This window comes from Caenorhabditis remanei, chromosome X (assembly GCF_010183535.1).
Source record: "Caenorhabditis remanei strain PX506 chromosome X, whole genome shotgun sequence".
In the NCBI taxonomy this organism is placed as follows: domain Eukaryota; kingdom Metazoa; phylum Nematoda; class Chromadorea; order Rhabditida; family Rhabditidae; genus Caenorhabditis; species Caenorhabditis remanei.
In genome coordinates, this window is record NC_071333.1 from 11,520,187 (window position 1) to 11,535,659 (window position 15,473).

The 15,473-nt window shown below is 38.0% G+C and overlaps 3 protein-coding genes across 3 annotated transcripts; 2 read left to right on the forward strand and 1 right to left on the reverse strand.

The window, feature by feature from the left end:
* Positions 1 to 289: 289 nt before the first annotated feature.
* GCK72_024277 (uncharacterized protein) lies at positions 290 to 3,258 on the forward strand (the record flags this gene model as incomplete). Its single annotated transcript, XM_053735807.1, has 12 exons — positions 290 to 332; positions 385 to 543; positions 592 to 691; positions 779 to 977; positions 1,030 to 1,158; positions 1,403 to 1,545; positions 1,594 to 1,718; positions 1,769 to 1,920; positions 1,974 to 2,094; positions 2,195 to 2,267; positions 2,981 to 3,058; positions 3,165 to 3,258. The coding sequence occupies 12 exons, from the start codon at positions 290 to 292 to the stop codon at positions 3,256 to 3,258; spliced, it is 1,416 nt and encodes a 471-aa protein (XP_053579373.1).
* A 4,789-nt stretch (positions 3,259 to 8,047) lies between these two features.
* GCK72_024278 (uncharacterized protein) lies at positions 8,048 to 8,607 on the forward strand (the record flags this gene model as incomplete). The annotated part of the gene is made up of 2 exons (XM_003118031.1): positions 8,048 to 8,149; positions 8,509 to 8,607. 2 exons carry the CDS (start codon positions 8,048 to 8,050, stop codon positions 8,605 to 8,607), a joined length of 201 nt encoding a protein of 66 aa, XP_003118079.1.
* A 274-nt stretch (positions 8,608 to 8,881) lies between these two features.
* Positions 8,882 to 9,761, reverse strand: GCK72_024279 (uncharacterized protein; the record flags this gene model as incomplete). The annotated part of the gene is made up of 3 exons (XM_003117803.2): positions 8,882 to 9,036; positions 9,095 to 9,166; positions 9,557 to 9,761. 3 exons carry the CDS (start codon positions 9,759 to 9,761, stop codon positions 8,882 to 8,884), a joined length of 432 nt encoding a protein of 143 aa, XP_003117851.2.
* Between the last annotated feature and the right edge of the window lie 5,712 nt (positions 9,762 to 15,473).

Genomic DNA, 15,473 nt, shown 5'->3' on the forward strand with positions numbered 1-15,473 from the left:
TGTCTGTCCTGGTGGTATCACAGTTTCATTATTTCAAAATTGCACTTACTTTACGTTTCAAAATAATAACTGTTTGATTGATTTAATCAACTATATATCTTTTCGACCGTTTGGATCAATAGATTGAGAGGAAGGGAAACAAAACACACGTTAGTTTTACCTTCATTCCTCCCCACGCCCGCTCTCTCGATTGTTTTGTTTGCCTTCTTGTCCTCTTCTCATTTCACCCCACCACCGCCACCCCCCAGTTGAACCTACTTTATTGATTCCACATTATTACAGAGGTCAAATGTTGGGGACATACAACGGTGAAAATAAACTTGAATCAGACGGTATGTTTCTGTTTTTTTCTTGATTGAAATCTTTGCAATTTTGTGTTTTCAGGTAAAGACAACTCTATATGTCATATATGTAGCGACGTGGCTACCGGTAGGCATTATGGAGCAATTGCGTGTAATGGATGCAAAGGGTTTTTCCGGAGGACAGTGAGAAGGAACTATGATTATCACTGCAGATTTGAATCGAAATGTGAAATTGACAAACGTAAGTGATTATGTAACCAGAAATCTGAATTTATAGTTTTCATTTTAGATAACAGAGCAGTTTGTCGGTACTGCAGATTCATGAAATGTATTGCATCTGGAATGCGTGATGACCAAGTTCAAAGTGAAAGAGATGTAATCGGAAAACGGTCAGTTTTCTTTTCTACTTGTAAAAACTCCATATAGCTACATCAAAAAATTTCTAGATCTAGAAAATACGTTTTTTTGTTATCCAGGGAGAAAAAAGACAACGTGAGAAGCCATCAACAAGAAGCAACACCACGAACATCTCCTGAATTAGCGTTGTCACCCAACCCCGATGAGTTTGAAGAACTTCTGGAGAATCTTCTGAAGTCTGAATTGACAATACAAAGTCTCCGAGACACAGTGATCACTCAAACCGGAAATGTGGAATACACCACGAAGTCCAAGAATGTTTGTTTTTTGACTAAAGTATGAACTTATTTTTCAAGGTTTCATATTTCAGAGACTTGCGAATGCAGATAGCACAGCAACACTGAACGATGTTCTCAAATCCATGCACAGTCAATTGTTATTGGTCATCGAATGGGCAAAAACACTTCCAGAATTCACGCAACTCTCTAGCGCTGATCAGGTTAGACAGAACATTGAACAAAACGAAAAAACTGTTATCGAACTTATAAAACGAAAAATGTGTGCATCATCTGTGCTTGATTCCGTATTAAAACTGCAATCAGAATGTATTCCTATTGATAAAAAAGAATCTTTTTCGTCTTTTCCATTCTGATAAGAGAACTCGTACTGTCAGAAAGTATAAATTAATCCATGAGAAACTAAAAGCACAAATGACTTTTATGTTTTTATTGTGACATTTTCAGGCAATTCTTCTCAAGAATTTCGCTGGTCAACACGTGACCTTATGCGTGGCTTATCGTTCTGTTGGTGCCGCTGACGCGTTGAAACTACTAAATGATCTTTACATCCCAAGAGCTTCAAAAACAAATCCACACGTCAAAGAATAGTAAGACTTGCAATAAATATCAATGAAAAATGAATAATAAGTATTCAGTGTCGATGGATTTTACCTTCGAGACTGTGAGAAAGTCATGGACCAGTTGGTAGAACCAATGCGGTTTTTAAAACTTGACAACAAGGAGTTTGTTGCTCTGAAAGCGTGTGTATTTTTCAATCCAGGTAGGATAATTCTCGAAGACTGACTTTTTAAATAGTTCTTCTTTTAACAGTGGCGCCAGGACTATCAAATCATGCAGTAAATCTAGTATTAAATGCCCGGAGGAAGATATTTACTGCTTTTGAAAGATACATCAGAACAAACAAGCCAATGGAATTAACACGTGTTGGAGATTTGACGTTTTTCATTCTTACACCACTTTCAGTAAGAACAATTGATATTATTGCAGTCAGGTTTCAATGAAATTATTGTTACAGGTACTTTCAAAATCAATTTCGGAAGATATTATGTTCACTAAAGTGAGTGGTGTCGCCAGAATAGACGTTTTGATGGAGGAACTAATACTAGCCGAGACTGATTATGTGGAAGATAGACATGGTTTGTATCTATAACCGATTTTTTTTGAAAAGAAGAGCATTTGCAGTTCCAGATCAAACCCCTTGTTCTATCATGAATGACATACCATCCATACCTTCAGGCAGTCAGGATATGTGTGGACAGTGTGATGATATTCTCCGCACTTCCACTTCTAGTAATTCACCTACAAACTCGTAAGTAAAGTTCTCATCAAATTCTTTGGTTTCCCATGTTCGTCTTTTTGCTCGACCGTAGACAAAACTGTTTCGATAGACTTTAGCGCATATGACCTGAGATGAGCAAACACCAACTATGTGGTCTTTGTGAACTACCATTCATTTTGTGATGATCTGACGTTTAAAGTCAAAAAAAAATTTCAGCGTATTGACGTAGACTTGCTAAAAGCGAGGGTGAAACGGTGCGATAAGTACATAATGTCAAGGTGACAAAAGTTCGATGGGTCAACTTAGCAATGAGTCATAGTTTAGATATGATATTTATTGACTGTTCATAAAAAATGATCAGATCAGATCTCAATCATTGAAAAAAGTTGTTGACCATGATCCCTTTGAATAATCACATCTTTATTGTTCGCATACGTTTCGAAACTTGAAAACTAAATTGTTTTTCCCCTGAATGTCTCCTCAGGGATTCCTCCCGCGTTCCTTCATTTGTCAATGTCATAAATTCAACATCAAAATTTCTAGTTTTTCATAATCCCCAGCGTTTAATAATACCACCGTGTTAACAGTTTGTTTCGTTTTTGCACATCTTCCGGGATCCATGTATTTGGTTTTTTCTTCAAATTTTATATTGCTGTCATAAATCAATCAAACCAAAACGGCTGAGCATCAATGATGAAAAAAGTTTTCAATGATATATCGAATTATCGTTTTTTTTTTTGCAGAAGTTTGACGGCTGGTCTCTTGCTGAAAACGGATGACGTGATGATGTCGGGTATCGGAGCACAATACTCAACACCACAGTAAGTAAAAAAATGTGATATGACTATTGTATCAGAGAAAAAAATTGCTACAGTTGCAAAGAGATTCTTTTTAAAACACTAGAATAGTAATGAATTTAAATTTCAGACCTCACACACCGCAGTTTGCTGATTCGTCTCACTTGAACATCCCATACTCTTACTCATCTGGATACAATCAATACTCTAACGGATATTCTTGATTTTTTCTCACAAATTTTTAACTATATTTCTTGTTTCAATATTCAATTTTATATCCGTTTCATGTTCTCAAACTGTGATTATTCCAAATTCCCGAGCACACAAAAGTTATTAAAACTCCCTATGAAAATGCCATTGAAACACCAACTAACGGGTGACTTCTTGCTATTTAGTCCAATTTTATTATTTCATTTCTTTTTCTCACGTAATTTGTTTTTTTTCTATTTTAATCTATTTTTTCGATTCAACCTCTTCATGAAATCTTTGATCTGAAAAATCTTGTTGTGTTCTTACAAAAAGAATCCGAATTCAATCTGAACCCAATTTTAATTTACGACATCTCCCCCCGGCGTGATAGCTCCTTTTGTTCTGAAGCGTCAAACAACGTTATTACATTTTGTTTGGCATTTGGAGTGGTGGTGCACCCCTAAAAATGGACCGAGAGGGAAGTGATGTTTCAATCCAGTCATGCCTGAAATTGGAAGCCATTTTGATGCCCATTACAACAGGATGAATCGAGTTGCGTGGGATCTGTGAGATATTTGATGATTTACAACTATGAGAGTGGTTAAAATAAAAGTTTTTGTCATTTTAAATTAGGTTAGTTATTTTTAAATGTATTATTCACGACTGGTAAAAATTCGAGTCGGGTTGTTTGATATTTTGGTCCTGTTGCTTTTTCTCCTCGCCAAAAATCTGCGTACCCATCAATGTATTATAATGAGGAGACAAAATGAGAATCCATTCAGAAATCCCAAAGCAAGCGTGACCTTGTCATGTGCACAAAATTAATGCGTAGAGCACCACGTCAGAGGATCACTATTACATTGAACTTTGATGGTAGGTTCCGGATGAACCACATGAATATGCGAACAGTCATGATTGAACTTTGGAGATATTTTTGCATGATTATGCATATAAAATGAATTGATGTTCTAGACTCATTTGCATTATTTGAAGACTCCCGTAGGTGTCAATGTAAACGTTTGCACCTCGAAAATGAATAATGGTAGGTAGAAAAAAGTAAAAAGTAAAAGTAAATAGAAAATGAACAAATGATCAATTAATATATTTTTGAGCATCTGGGTGATCTCTTATTTGGGATGTACGCCTGTAACAATTTCAGGTTTTTTTCAGAAAGTCTACTACGTCATGCCACGGTTATTGAACCCTAATTCTTTAACCATACTTGTATACGCCTATGTTTCTGAATATGTTCATTTTCTCGAAAGCTTCCAGTTGATCATAAACATCATTTTACGACAAAGGAACACATATTTCTAAGAACACTAGTTTTGGTTGTTTTCGGTTTGTTAGGAACCCTCTGTTATAGTAGAAATCTGAAACGGTTGACGTTTTTGACGGAATAATCCATTCATGGGACCTCGGCTTGTTTTTCCGTGTTGTTTTCAATTTAGTTTCGTATTATACGTATATGTACCATCACTTTTGTCTGGAGTTTGGAATAACTTTTTGCTTCAACACATCACCCCAAATAGTGAGAAACATCATTAAAACCTTTCTGAAATAGAATTACGTTTTTGGGTAGTAAACTAGACACTACTTTTCACACACATCATAATTCTGAGAAATATCCCAGCTTTTAAAAAACATATAGTTTGGTGTCCAAGCAAAACAGACATCACAAGCAAAACAAGATTTTGAAAAACCAGGAAAAAGGAACAGCGAGACATGTTTTCCAACCTAATTTGATGAACCAAAGTCAGCTGCTAGAAACTTGTGATGGAACGTTACAGGTCAAGAATTCAGTTCTTTTGTAACGTGATACGTAGAATTCCTTTTCCAGTCCATCTCTTTCCAAATTTTGCATCATATGAAAACTTTGAACGAGTTCACCGAATATGTTTTTGATGTTTTCCTACGTAGTAATTGTTGGGAACAAAATGGATCATATTCTTGAACAAATTTGGTTAAACTTTTGTAATGATATTTAGTGTGCCAGACTGAACAATATTTAATTATGAAATTCTAGGTGAACACGTCAACCAGCAGACCATTGTTTATTGATATCAAGATTGAATTATCTCATTCGACTTTTGTATTTCTGTGGCTCGGAGTATTATTATTATCTTGATTGTATTATTTTGACCCCATAGTACCACACATTTCTAAAACAATGAAACTACTACGTACCTAAACTTGTCAGTCATCTCAATGTCTGGAGTTGTCATTTGAAACAAAGGAAAAAATCTTGAGTCCTATGATGTCATTCAATTGAAACGTCGCCCACGATTAGAAATAGACAAAAGGGGAGGTTGGAGATTTGTGAACTCTAAATATTCTATTTTTCTATTTTTGACTGACAAGTCTACTTCAACTCGGTACCCTCCGTGTTATAGTAGTAGTAGTAGTAGTAGTAGTAGTGTTTTGATTGAAATATGTAAAACGGATGCAAAGGAGAATAGATAAAACCGGCGGCGAGACGAAGATGGAGCACCCAAACCTACGAATCTTTAATATCCGGTGACACGTCAACCTCATTTCAGATGCCCTTTGATTAAACTACGTAATTCACTGTAAAATGATGTATGAGAGATCCAATCTGAGTCCAATTTGAATTTATATTGGTTTTATATCTCTGTTTTATGTAATTTTCTCATCCATCTTCGGTTGTGTCAAATATAACGTCATTTTCCCAGTTTTCTGATTCTAGGAACCAAACAATTGTTTTGGGTAGGGACGAATTCAAAACTGTTTTGAACAAAAACCAAAGAATCGAAAGTTGTTAAGAACACTAGAGCACGCAAACAACTTGCTTTAGAGAGCAAAGAATCACTATTCCAAAATGGCAAGTATTAGGTTTCCACAACGAGGTTTTTGGATTGATGAGCTGAAAAACACAATAGATCCTAAACATCGACATCACCGTTGTTTGTTACCTTTTTTGCTAACTTTATTCCCGTAGTGAACCAACAACTTTTACGTTTCATCCATTCACAAGTCACATTTCGTTATAATTAGAGCTCATTGAGGATGTATTTTTTGATGCATGCTCGATTCTTCTTTCTTGTGATCTCATCTTCCGTTGACCGGAAATCTGGATACTTCATGATTAGAAACTTTTGCAAATTTACGTGTAATCAGCGAAGACCGATGTGATGTTGTCATAAACTGCCTTTTTCAATTCTGATTACGTTGTGAATCTCGGCGATGATATCACTGAATTGTGTCTAAAAATGGTAGTCACAAATTAAACTGGAAATTCGGATACGCCAGCTGAAATCCAAAAACGAAATCAACTAAAACTGATTTATATTCGCTTAGATAACAACAAATGGGCAATACTGTAGCAACTTGTTTCGATATGGGAATTTCGTGAAAATTCCCACTGAACGTTTTCAAAATTTTAAGAATTTTGAAGCACACCACATTCTCGGTATTTTTCAAAATCAACATTCTGCTTAGACATGTTCAGATGTATTTAGACAGTTCTAATAACAATGACGCAAAAACTACCTATTCTCACACAAAGGGTTCATAGAAATTCCTGATGAGGTTCGGCGGGTTTTTTCATAAATTCTGAATTAGAGGAAACACAATAGATGCTCCTCTTCAAAGAAATGTGACAAAAATGGAATACAGCTGATTCCTCATCAGATAAAAAGAGCCAACGTTCCCTTTTCACATTCATAAAAAAAACCTCATTCCAACGTTTTATTCTTAGCTCTCCGTTTTATTTTTACCTTGCCTAATCCTGTTTGGTAAGGAAGTGTATTTGCATCATGGAGCCTGAAAAATGGAATTAGACCTACGCTAGACGGATATTTTCGAAACTTTCTGACATTATTCAATTGAAGTTCTCCATGAACTTAACAGGTGGTTTTGACGTGTCTTTCAGTCATTCAGTTTTATTTCACCAGGTCTTTCCAATTATGATATCTTGTAATTGAATTTTTTAATTATACCAACTGATAACACCTGTATAAACGCCCATAAGTATTTCTGTCGTAATTTATAGTTGTTATACATCAGTTCTGAAAGTTTCTGGAGTTCGTTCATTTGATTTCTGTTCCCTCCCTCCCGAATCCGCCTCCCGAAGCACACGAACATCAACATCGTCCAACCTACCGTAGGTTCAAGCGGGGTGGCAGCTGTACGTAAGGCTCCGCCTACTTTATGCTCTTTCTTTTCGAAATCTCCAGAAACTACACAATATTTTATGAAAAATGGGTGGAGAACTCATGAAGAACATGAGCTCGAGTGTCCTCACCACGGACGCCACGCCCATTTTACAAATAGCTTAAAAGCGAGGTTACTGATACTAAATTTATCCTTTCCTTGAATCTTCTCTTCTTTTTCTCCGGCTAGCTGATCGTCTTGCTCGCTTCTGGAACTCACTTTTCAAGTGGTCCATGAGAGGCTGGAGCAAAAGATGGAATTTATTTCCGTCGGTCCGGCTTCATTTTTTCCGCTCTACCTCTTCTAGACCCCCGCGTTTTACCAACACCTCTGTCCTCTAGGATTCAGTGGAGTTGCATAAAATATATATGGTAATGAACTCATGACTCAATTTCCCATTACCATCAAATGATGCTAGTCTGAAGATTGTACTTTAGAAATCTTTCTGCTAGCTTCTTTTTATATACCTAGACTGCCATCCTCAAAACAAAAATATTCATCATCTATATGAGTTCAACTTTTCTGCTACTTGTTTTTCTTTCCTACACGCAAATAACATCTTGAATATTTCTCAGATTTACTTTTATTCCAAATCTACAACATCTTCATTTCCAGAAGTCTTCACTCAGACAGCTTTCAAATCTTGTGAAAATGTCCGCCAAGTTGTTCATCCTTCTTGCGCTCGTCGCCATTGCATTCCAGTTCGCCACTGTCATCGAGGCTCGTAATGCTCCACCAATGACTCGTATCCAGGTGAGATAATTTATTTCCTTGTTGGAATTACTCTTAAGTAGCTAACATGTGTCTTCTGATGTTTCCACTGAGTGAGCAATAAACAAGAAGAACATAAAAACTAATCAAACGGAAGTTATGTCCTTGTAGGTAATGGTGATGTCAGAGGACAACCAAATTTTAGAAGACTTCCTTTTTTGTTCCTGACATTTTAAGCCTGTGGGTGGTAAAAATGAGAATGTGCATGAAAAGCAAACAAAAAAGTTTGAAATGACGTCAGCTACGCTTACTACTTACTACTTCAAAGTTTGTGAGATCTAGATTTAGAAATAGCATCCTAAAGTATTTTTGATATTTCCCAAAACAAATCTCATTTTCAGGAAGTTTTCCGCAGTCTGATGGCTCCAGAGGAGGTTCGTGGAAAGAAGTACTACCAGCAATACATTCCAAACGCCGACCAATACATCACCGAGTGGTGATCACATCGTTCTCGTCTTCCCCAAAATCGACATAATTTAACCAGTATTTATCTTTTCATTCTCTGTTTCTGTCCCATCATCGTTCAAATTCAACACTTTTTATTTTCTTACCATTTTCCCCCTTCATCCTTCCAAAGAGACAAGACATGATTTCCCATTCGCCACCACCTAGAGAACACATTATTAGTTGCCACTGAAAGTCGCACTTGATATTTGACAAGAGAGCATGTGTTAATAAAAAATGTTAATATCACGTTTTTTCTCATTTTTTCATTCAACCGAATAAAAATAACAAAGTGTGGGCGACAAGAAAAGTGAGCAATATCGTCGGCACCAACTGACTGGATGAGGAATTGCAATAATCGTTGAAGCATGTACACTTGAGAACACGAGTTCCGAAGAGTGTCGTTTGTTCACACATGTCAACGCCTGGAAAGTGATATCAGAAGTTACTGAGATGTCTTGTCAACTGGAAAATGATAGTTACCTCCAAATGGTACAATTGCACATCCTCGGATCATGGATATAATGCTTCGTTCACGGTCGACAAACATTCCCACTGAAACAAAACTTTATAAATCATAAGACAAAAGCTATGGTTATTGATAAAATTAAAGTCGAAGTTAGGTTAAAGGCAACAGCAACTTTGTATAAAATGTTTTCCATAATTCATAGATCAAGATTTATTTTGAGCATTTCCTTAGTGTTTTTGACTTCTCTTTCTCTAACAGTTATACCTGCACTAGAGATTTTATGAGAACTACTGAATCGTAGATAAACCGAGTAGACCAAAATAAAAACCGGAAATATTACTGACAAATTTGAGTTCAAAAATAGCCGCACCCAATATAACACCGGAAGTTGTTTCTTCATTTGGAAATGCATTTTACACATACGAGAAATGTTACTTTCAGAAATCACATATCCAGGAAGCAAATTGAAAACTTACTTTTATCTACTCCTCCTGATAAAATTGCAATTTTGACACAACCGAATAATCCATATTGACAGGAAGTTGCACTGTATACGCATTCAGATCCTTGTGAGGATGTACATTCGTAACAGTTGATTCCACTAGTAGGTTTCACTAATAACAGAAAAAACACTGAAATAGCCAAAGTAAAGTTCTGGAGAACTGTCCGATGCTGTAGCATAATGCGGAAGATGTAAGCACGCGTTCTGTGATGGTCGGTCTTATTTGATCAGCATTCCCAGCATTTTCTGACTAATACTTATGTTATGGTCATTTCTTTGAATGTAATCTTCGTTTGCTTTACAATTTCATGTCTGAAAAGCGACATGAAACGCCCATCCCTCACTTGTACTTGTGAATAACTTGTAGATTCATATTGTTGTACCATTATACTACAGTCAATCAACGAGAATATTCTCATGCAGTGCAGCCGTGAGAAAACGGTGATTGTCACAGCGGGTGTCCTGAAACAACTTGCTCGTCTTAATAGAGTACTCAATAGGAGGCTCATTCAATGTTCTTATTCGCATAAATCGGATAATGACGGACACGAGTATCTCAACGTCAAGACGTTGCTGCCTTTGAATAATGATTATGCGAGTCTGAGTGATTAGCTCCTTTTTTCCAAGGCCATGAGAAAAGTCGTTGAAGTGTTGGATTGGTTGGTTGTTGAAGACACCTGTGGCACCTCGTAATTTAAATAGAAACGTGTTGATTTTTACATTTCAGGTAAAGTGACAGGTTACAATTAACACCAAGAAAGATGTTGCAGAATTGTATTAAACTTTTTTGAGTGCTATTCACTTCCCAAGGTTTTCAATTTTTTATATCTCGTTGCTAATGTTTTCATATTCTAAAACAATCCATGGGGTATTAAATGTCAACTTTAAATGACCCTATAGCTCTATTGTCTAATGTGCACTCATCTATCTAATCCATCCGCGTAATTACAAACTCCAGAACGGAGAGTCCCTCTATTATTTTCTAAGAAAGTACCGTTGAATGAAAACTGTAGGTTTGGCCGAGGCAGGTATGCGTAAAAAGATATAGCTACTTTATCTTCCGTTGCCATCCGTTTATCGACAAATCATCTGTCTTCTTCTGGGTCCCGCTGACTGAATCGTAAAAGGATATAACCTGAGGTTGACATCTGCAGTACATCTAATGCATGTGTTGCTTATTAGTGAAAAACCCTCTTAGGCGAGAAGAAGAATCTTGAGCGTTACCCAGTTACTGTGTTTGCCGTCTTGAAGTACCTGCGTACTGTATTTGAGCAAACCATTCCTCCGGATGGACAAGACATTGAAAGAGGGGAAGTCCGATACAATGGAATCCATTATACCTGCACCCCTCTGGTTCCTGGATGCCGAGAGCAACAACAAAGTGCCGACACTAGTGAAGGGGGTCATTGGCATAGGTGTCTCATTTTTCTTGTACCTCCCATCCGACATCTATTCAATTTGGTTAGCAAGAAGGTATGACTGATATTACAATAGAGTCAGAGATGATGAGTGTCTTTGGAGAAAAGGCGGCTCTCGAAATTGAATAAGGAACTGCATAAGAAAAAAGAGACAAGTATAATTAAGGAAAACATGGTATTGTTTTGTTGTCGCTATGGTTTGAGTTTGGCTCTTTGAGGCCCGACAAGAGCTCCTAAGGTATTTCATAACACATGCGTGGTCATGAGTCACTTAGAAATGAAGTCATGTGTATTTTTATAGCTTTTACATTCTAAAAACAGCATAAAATGTTAGAAGACCACATTGGAGATCAATGGCCCAGTTATTCTGCAAAATCATAACTTCTCAGAAAAAGAATTCAACTCTTTGCGTTCCTAAGTAAAAGATATTTCCGACGTCCGTCACGAGTGATCTCTTGCCGATCGTTAAAGTTATGATGGTTCCCCGCTTATGAGTCAAAGTCTTGTGTGCCATGTGTCCAAGGATCGAAGTGGCGCCATTCAGCTTTCTCTCACGTATCCCGTCGGAAAACAGAATATGGGAAATGCAATGACCCAACCAAAAGTTACGCAATCGGATTGTCGAGGGATTCAGATTTTCCCCTGTCAAATAAAGAAACGAATAAATCGCAACAAAAAGTTTTATCCAATGCGGTGGCGCGATGTCAGATGGTAATCGTGCATTAGCTGCCCTCGTGATTGCCTCTGACCCCCTTGTCCGGTTAGACACTAATAGGAAACTGTGAATAAAAAATATTGGGAGATAGGGAGCGTTTTCGTTTTTCTGGCAGGTCGTTTGAAGGCTCGCTTGAAAGAGAGGGAGAGAAAGAAGATCACTGACTGTCAACTTCCTTAGTAAGATTGCACTTCTGAAGGACATCTAGCAATTGTGTTGAAGCAACTCTTCGACTGTTGATGAGGGTCTCGATCTTGCTTGCCGGTAGCGCGTCGCCGGTGGCGTAACATTCCGGTTTTCAAATTTTCGTGAACAACGATGTCAACGGCTATCACATTGTCCATCAACACGTCTGCGAGTCTTTGGGCAATGTTATCTTTGTAAGGAATACAAAATGGTAAAAACCTGAAATTGGACAAGATTTTCGATCGCGCACATGACACATGCTAAACACCATCAGCTGATTTCTACTTCTACAGTTTACTTCAAAGTTTAGCTAATGACGAAATCTCTTTGGTAATAAACAAGATAAGATTTCATCTTATTTTTCAAATCCAAACGTTATCAACTAATTAAAAATAACTGATTTCTCAAAACCATTCAAGTAGCTAGAGTTTTCTCGTGAGTTAATTTTTGTATTTAAGAAAAGAAAACGGATAACCCTACCTCTTATCCGTTTCAAAATCAATCTCTCCAAGTGTAAAACAACTTGTCATTCTACCGTTTTCTCATTTGATTGATGATCTAACTTTTTGAATCGCTTCTATGTATATCACAGATTTCCTGCCAGTCACTTCTCAACTTTCGAGACTCACTTTTCATCCAAATTATCTCTGTCTGATCAGATCGACCATCTCTTATCCTCTCATTCATACCAGCTGATCAGCGGTAGGGAAAACGACGGCTACAGAAGATGTCGCCGACGCCGGGAAGAGACCTCAAGAGGTGCGGCAGCCAGCCGGCGGGCACATTGGCTAATTGCGCAACGATCGCAAGGTCGATCACACTTTCCAATCCCAAATGACCGTAAAATGCGCCAATCTACCCGGAGATGTTGCAAAACTAAATGGAAAAGACAAAAAAGATAAGCTCCCTGAAGTAGTTTGTTTAATTGCGTTGGGGGAATCATCGTTAATGGCTAGCAGTATGGGTGGTATCAGTTTTGAAGGTCTTTCGCCGTGATACTGACCATTTCTTATATCTATTGCTTATCTAGTAACCTACTTGAATCAGAAATACCTTTTTTATCAGTTTTGTATCTGCTTTGATAAGGGGGCTATCAAAATAAATGCGGTTTTTTTCTGACCGGGGGAAATTTCAAATAAAATGCTATTTCTCAGAAAGCGACCGCTACAAAAGTTCTGGTCAGTTTAGAGATCAGAAAGCTTATGCATTATCTTAAAATAGATTTCAATGTGATTCGTTGTCTCTTCAGTCAATTGAGAGAAATGGTTTGAATCCAGTCAGTTTTCCATCTATTCTTCCTCCGATTTTTTATTTGAAAAAATACCAACCCACCTACATCGACAGGCGTTTTCAACTTTTCAACAGTCGACGGTCTTCCATCTCGACAACTACCAGGTTGTGTGTGAAAAAATGTTCCCTCTCTTCCTCTGCCGCCTGAAATGAACACACCAATTATTTTGACTTTGCTACAAAAATGTTCAGGTGCCTCACCTCAGTCTCAAGAATTTCGGTTTGAGAGTGTCGAGACTTAGCCCTTCTTCGTATTTTTTTTACCTATTTCGCAGTACTTACGTAACCGCTTTGCATTTCAATTCGTCTGCCCTGTCCGCAAAACGATTAAAACGATTAGCTTGCCGTTTGACCTAAAAAAAAGCATCACAGCTACCGGCGGCTCGTCGTTCGTTCTCGTCATTACGTAACCCTCAAACCCAGATTCTGACCATCTACTTTTTCAAAGTTTTGTTTGACAGGTTTACTGTAGGTTGCTCTGCAAACTCTTGAAGATAGGTACAAACAGTCGTAAAATGGCAATTAGACTCATGCTAATTCTTAATCCTCTAATGTATGGTTTTTGAATGTATAATGTGGTATGTTCCCTCTGGAAGCAATTCTGAAGGTGAAGGACCGTAAAATTACAATCTTAGACCCCTTGAATGTCAGAATAAGTACAAAATCTGCTAGTGTTGCCAATGCACTTTCTCTCCCTTCCCCCTCCCTCACTCCTTTTTCTACCTCATTTCTCCCACATTTTCTACCATCTCACTTCTTGTCATTTTGCGTTCACCTGTCTGTCAGTCGATTTATTATATGGAACAGTTTTCTTATCCTCCCGCTATATCTCAATTCTTTTACTCTTCTTTTTCTCGGAGATATACCAGATATATACGGGCGAGAAAAGAAGAAGAGAAGATGTGCTATGATAGCTACTGATTATGTAGCCGTCAAGAAAAGGAACGCGACCTGTACGGAAGATGAATCCTTATTATACGAGCGCCTAGACACGGCCAAGGCCAATCTCTTTTCGTGCCGAGAATCTTCTTCCTATTCGGGTGGGGTTTTCTTACTCTTATCCATGCCGCTATACAATTAGACTACTGTAGTTTAGAGTTGTTGGCCCAAAAAAATAACACACGTCGAAGAGATACATGAATACACCGGCATAGTCATACTCGACAATTTTCAAAATTCGGTTGGTGTGCCCAATTAAAATAGCACATTGAATAGATAGTTGAACTTGTTGATGCGGATCGAGAAAACCGGCCTCAAAGCATTGTGTGATTATGGGGTCGAATGGCAGGAGGAGGTTGAAAAAGGGGGGAGCGAGAGAGACAAAAATTCGAATATAATAGCGATGTTGGATAGTTTATTCTAGCATTGCGCAACCCGAATCAATTTTACAAAACTGGTTTTGTCGTGTTGTGCCGTCACTGTCCAATAAGAAAAAGAACACGAGAATCAAAGATACGCCTGATCCTCGACTCGAAGCAATCATGCTGCCGGTCAGCCCTCTCTAAGGCAATTTAAGTATGTTTCGCCTTCAACTTCTATTTTTTAGGTCACAGATGTTTTAGTAACATTTTTTCATTTTTTGTAAATGTTTCTCTTCGTTAAAAAAAATGACGGCATCCCAGCTTGATGACACCTGTCTCCAATCTTAGCTCTTTTTTCTCAAGTAGCCCAATCGTATACTTTTTCGCAACATCTAGATAGCCAATCAACTTGCACTTGCTAGCCGAAATCGTGGCTACTTACTATCTCGTTAGTGTTTGATGACAATTTCTCTCACCTCGTGTGTCCCGACGCTCACTATCTCTTCCCTGCATGGTATGCCCCGCCCTCCAAATTCGGGTAGGCGGGAGGAGTCATAGCCTTCAGCTCGCTTATACGCCACCTTCCTCTACTGCTATATGGCATTTTGTTGTTCGGAGGGCAAGGGTCAGTCGGGTTACTGTATAGATCACAGAAGCTGTTTGACACTTGAACATTTCCTCAAATCGTCTGACTCCGTGAATTCACAATTTTCACACTTCCGCCTCTCGAGCACTTTTACCTTCACGCCGATACTTGAGCTACCGTATTGCATTGTCCAATCGGTGCTATGTATGCTCTTCGCTACTTCTAAACAGTATCAAAAGAGAAGTAAATACCTCTAGTTGGTGTCAGCCGGCGACGACCTTCTTCTCAGGAGAAGAGCCGCATCTGAATAACGTTTCGAGTATTGTACGCAAAACTTTTTCAAGTATGAGGAGGTGGTAGCCTCGATCATACTTGTTCACATCTAGCGCTCTTCC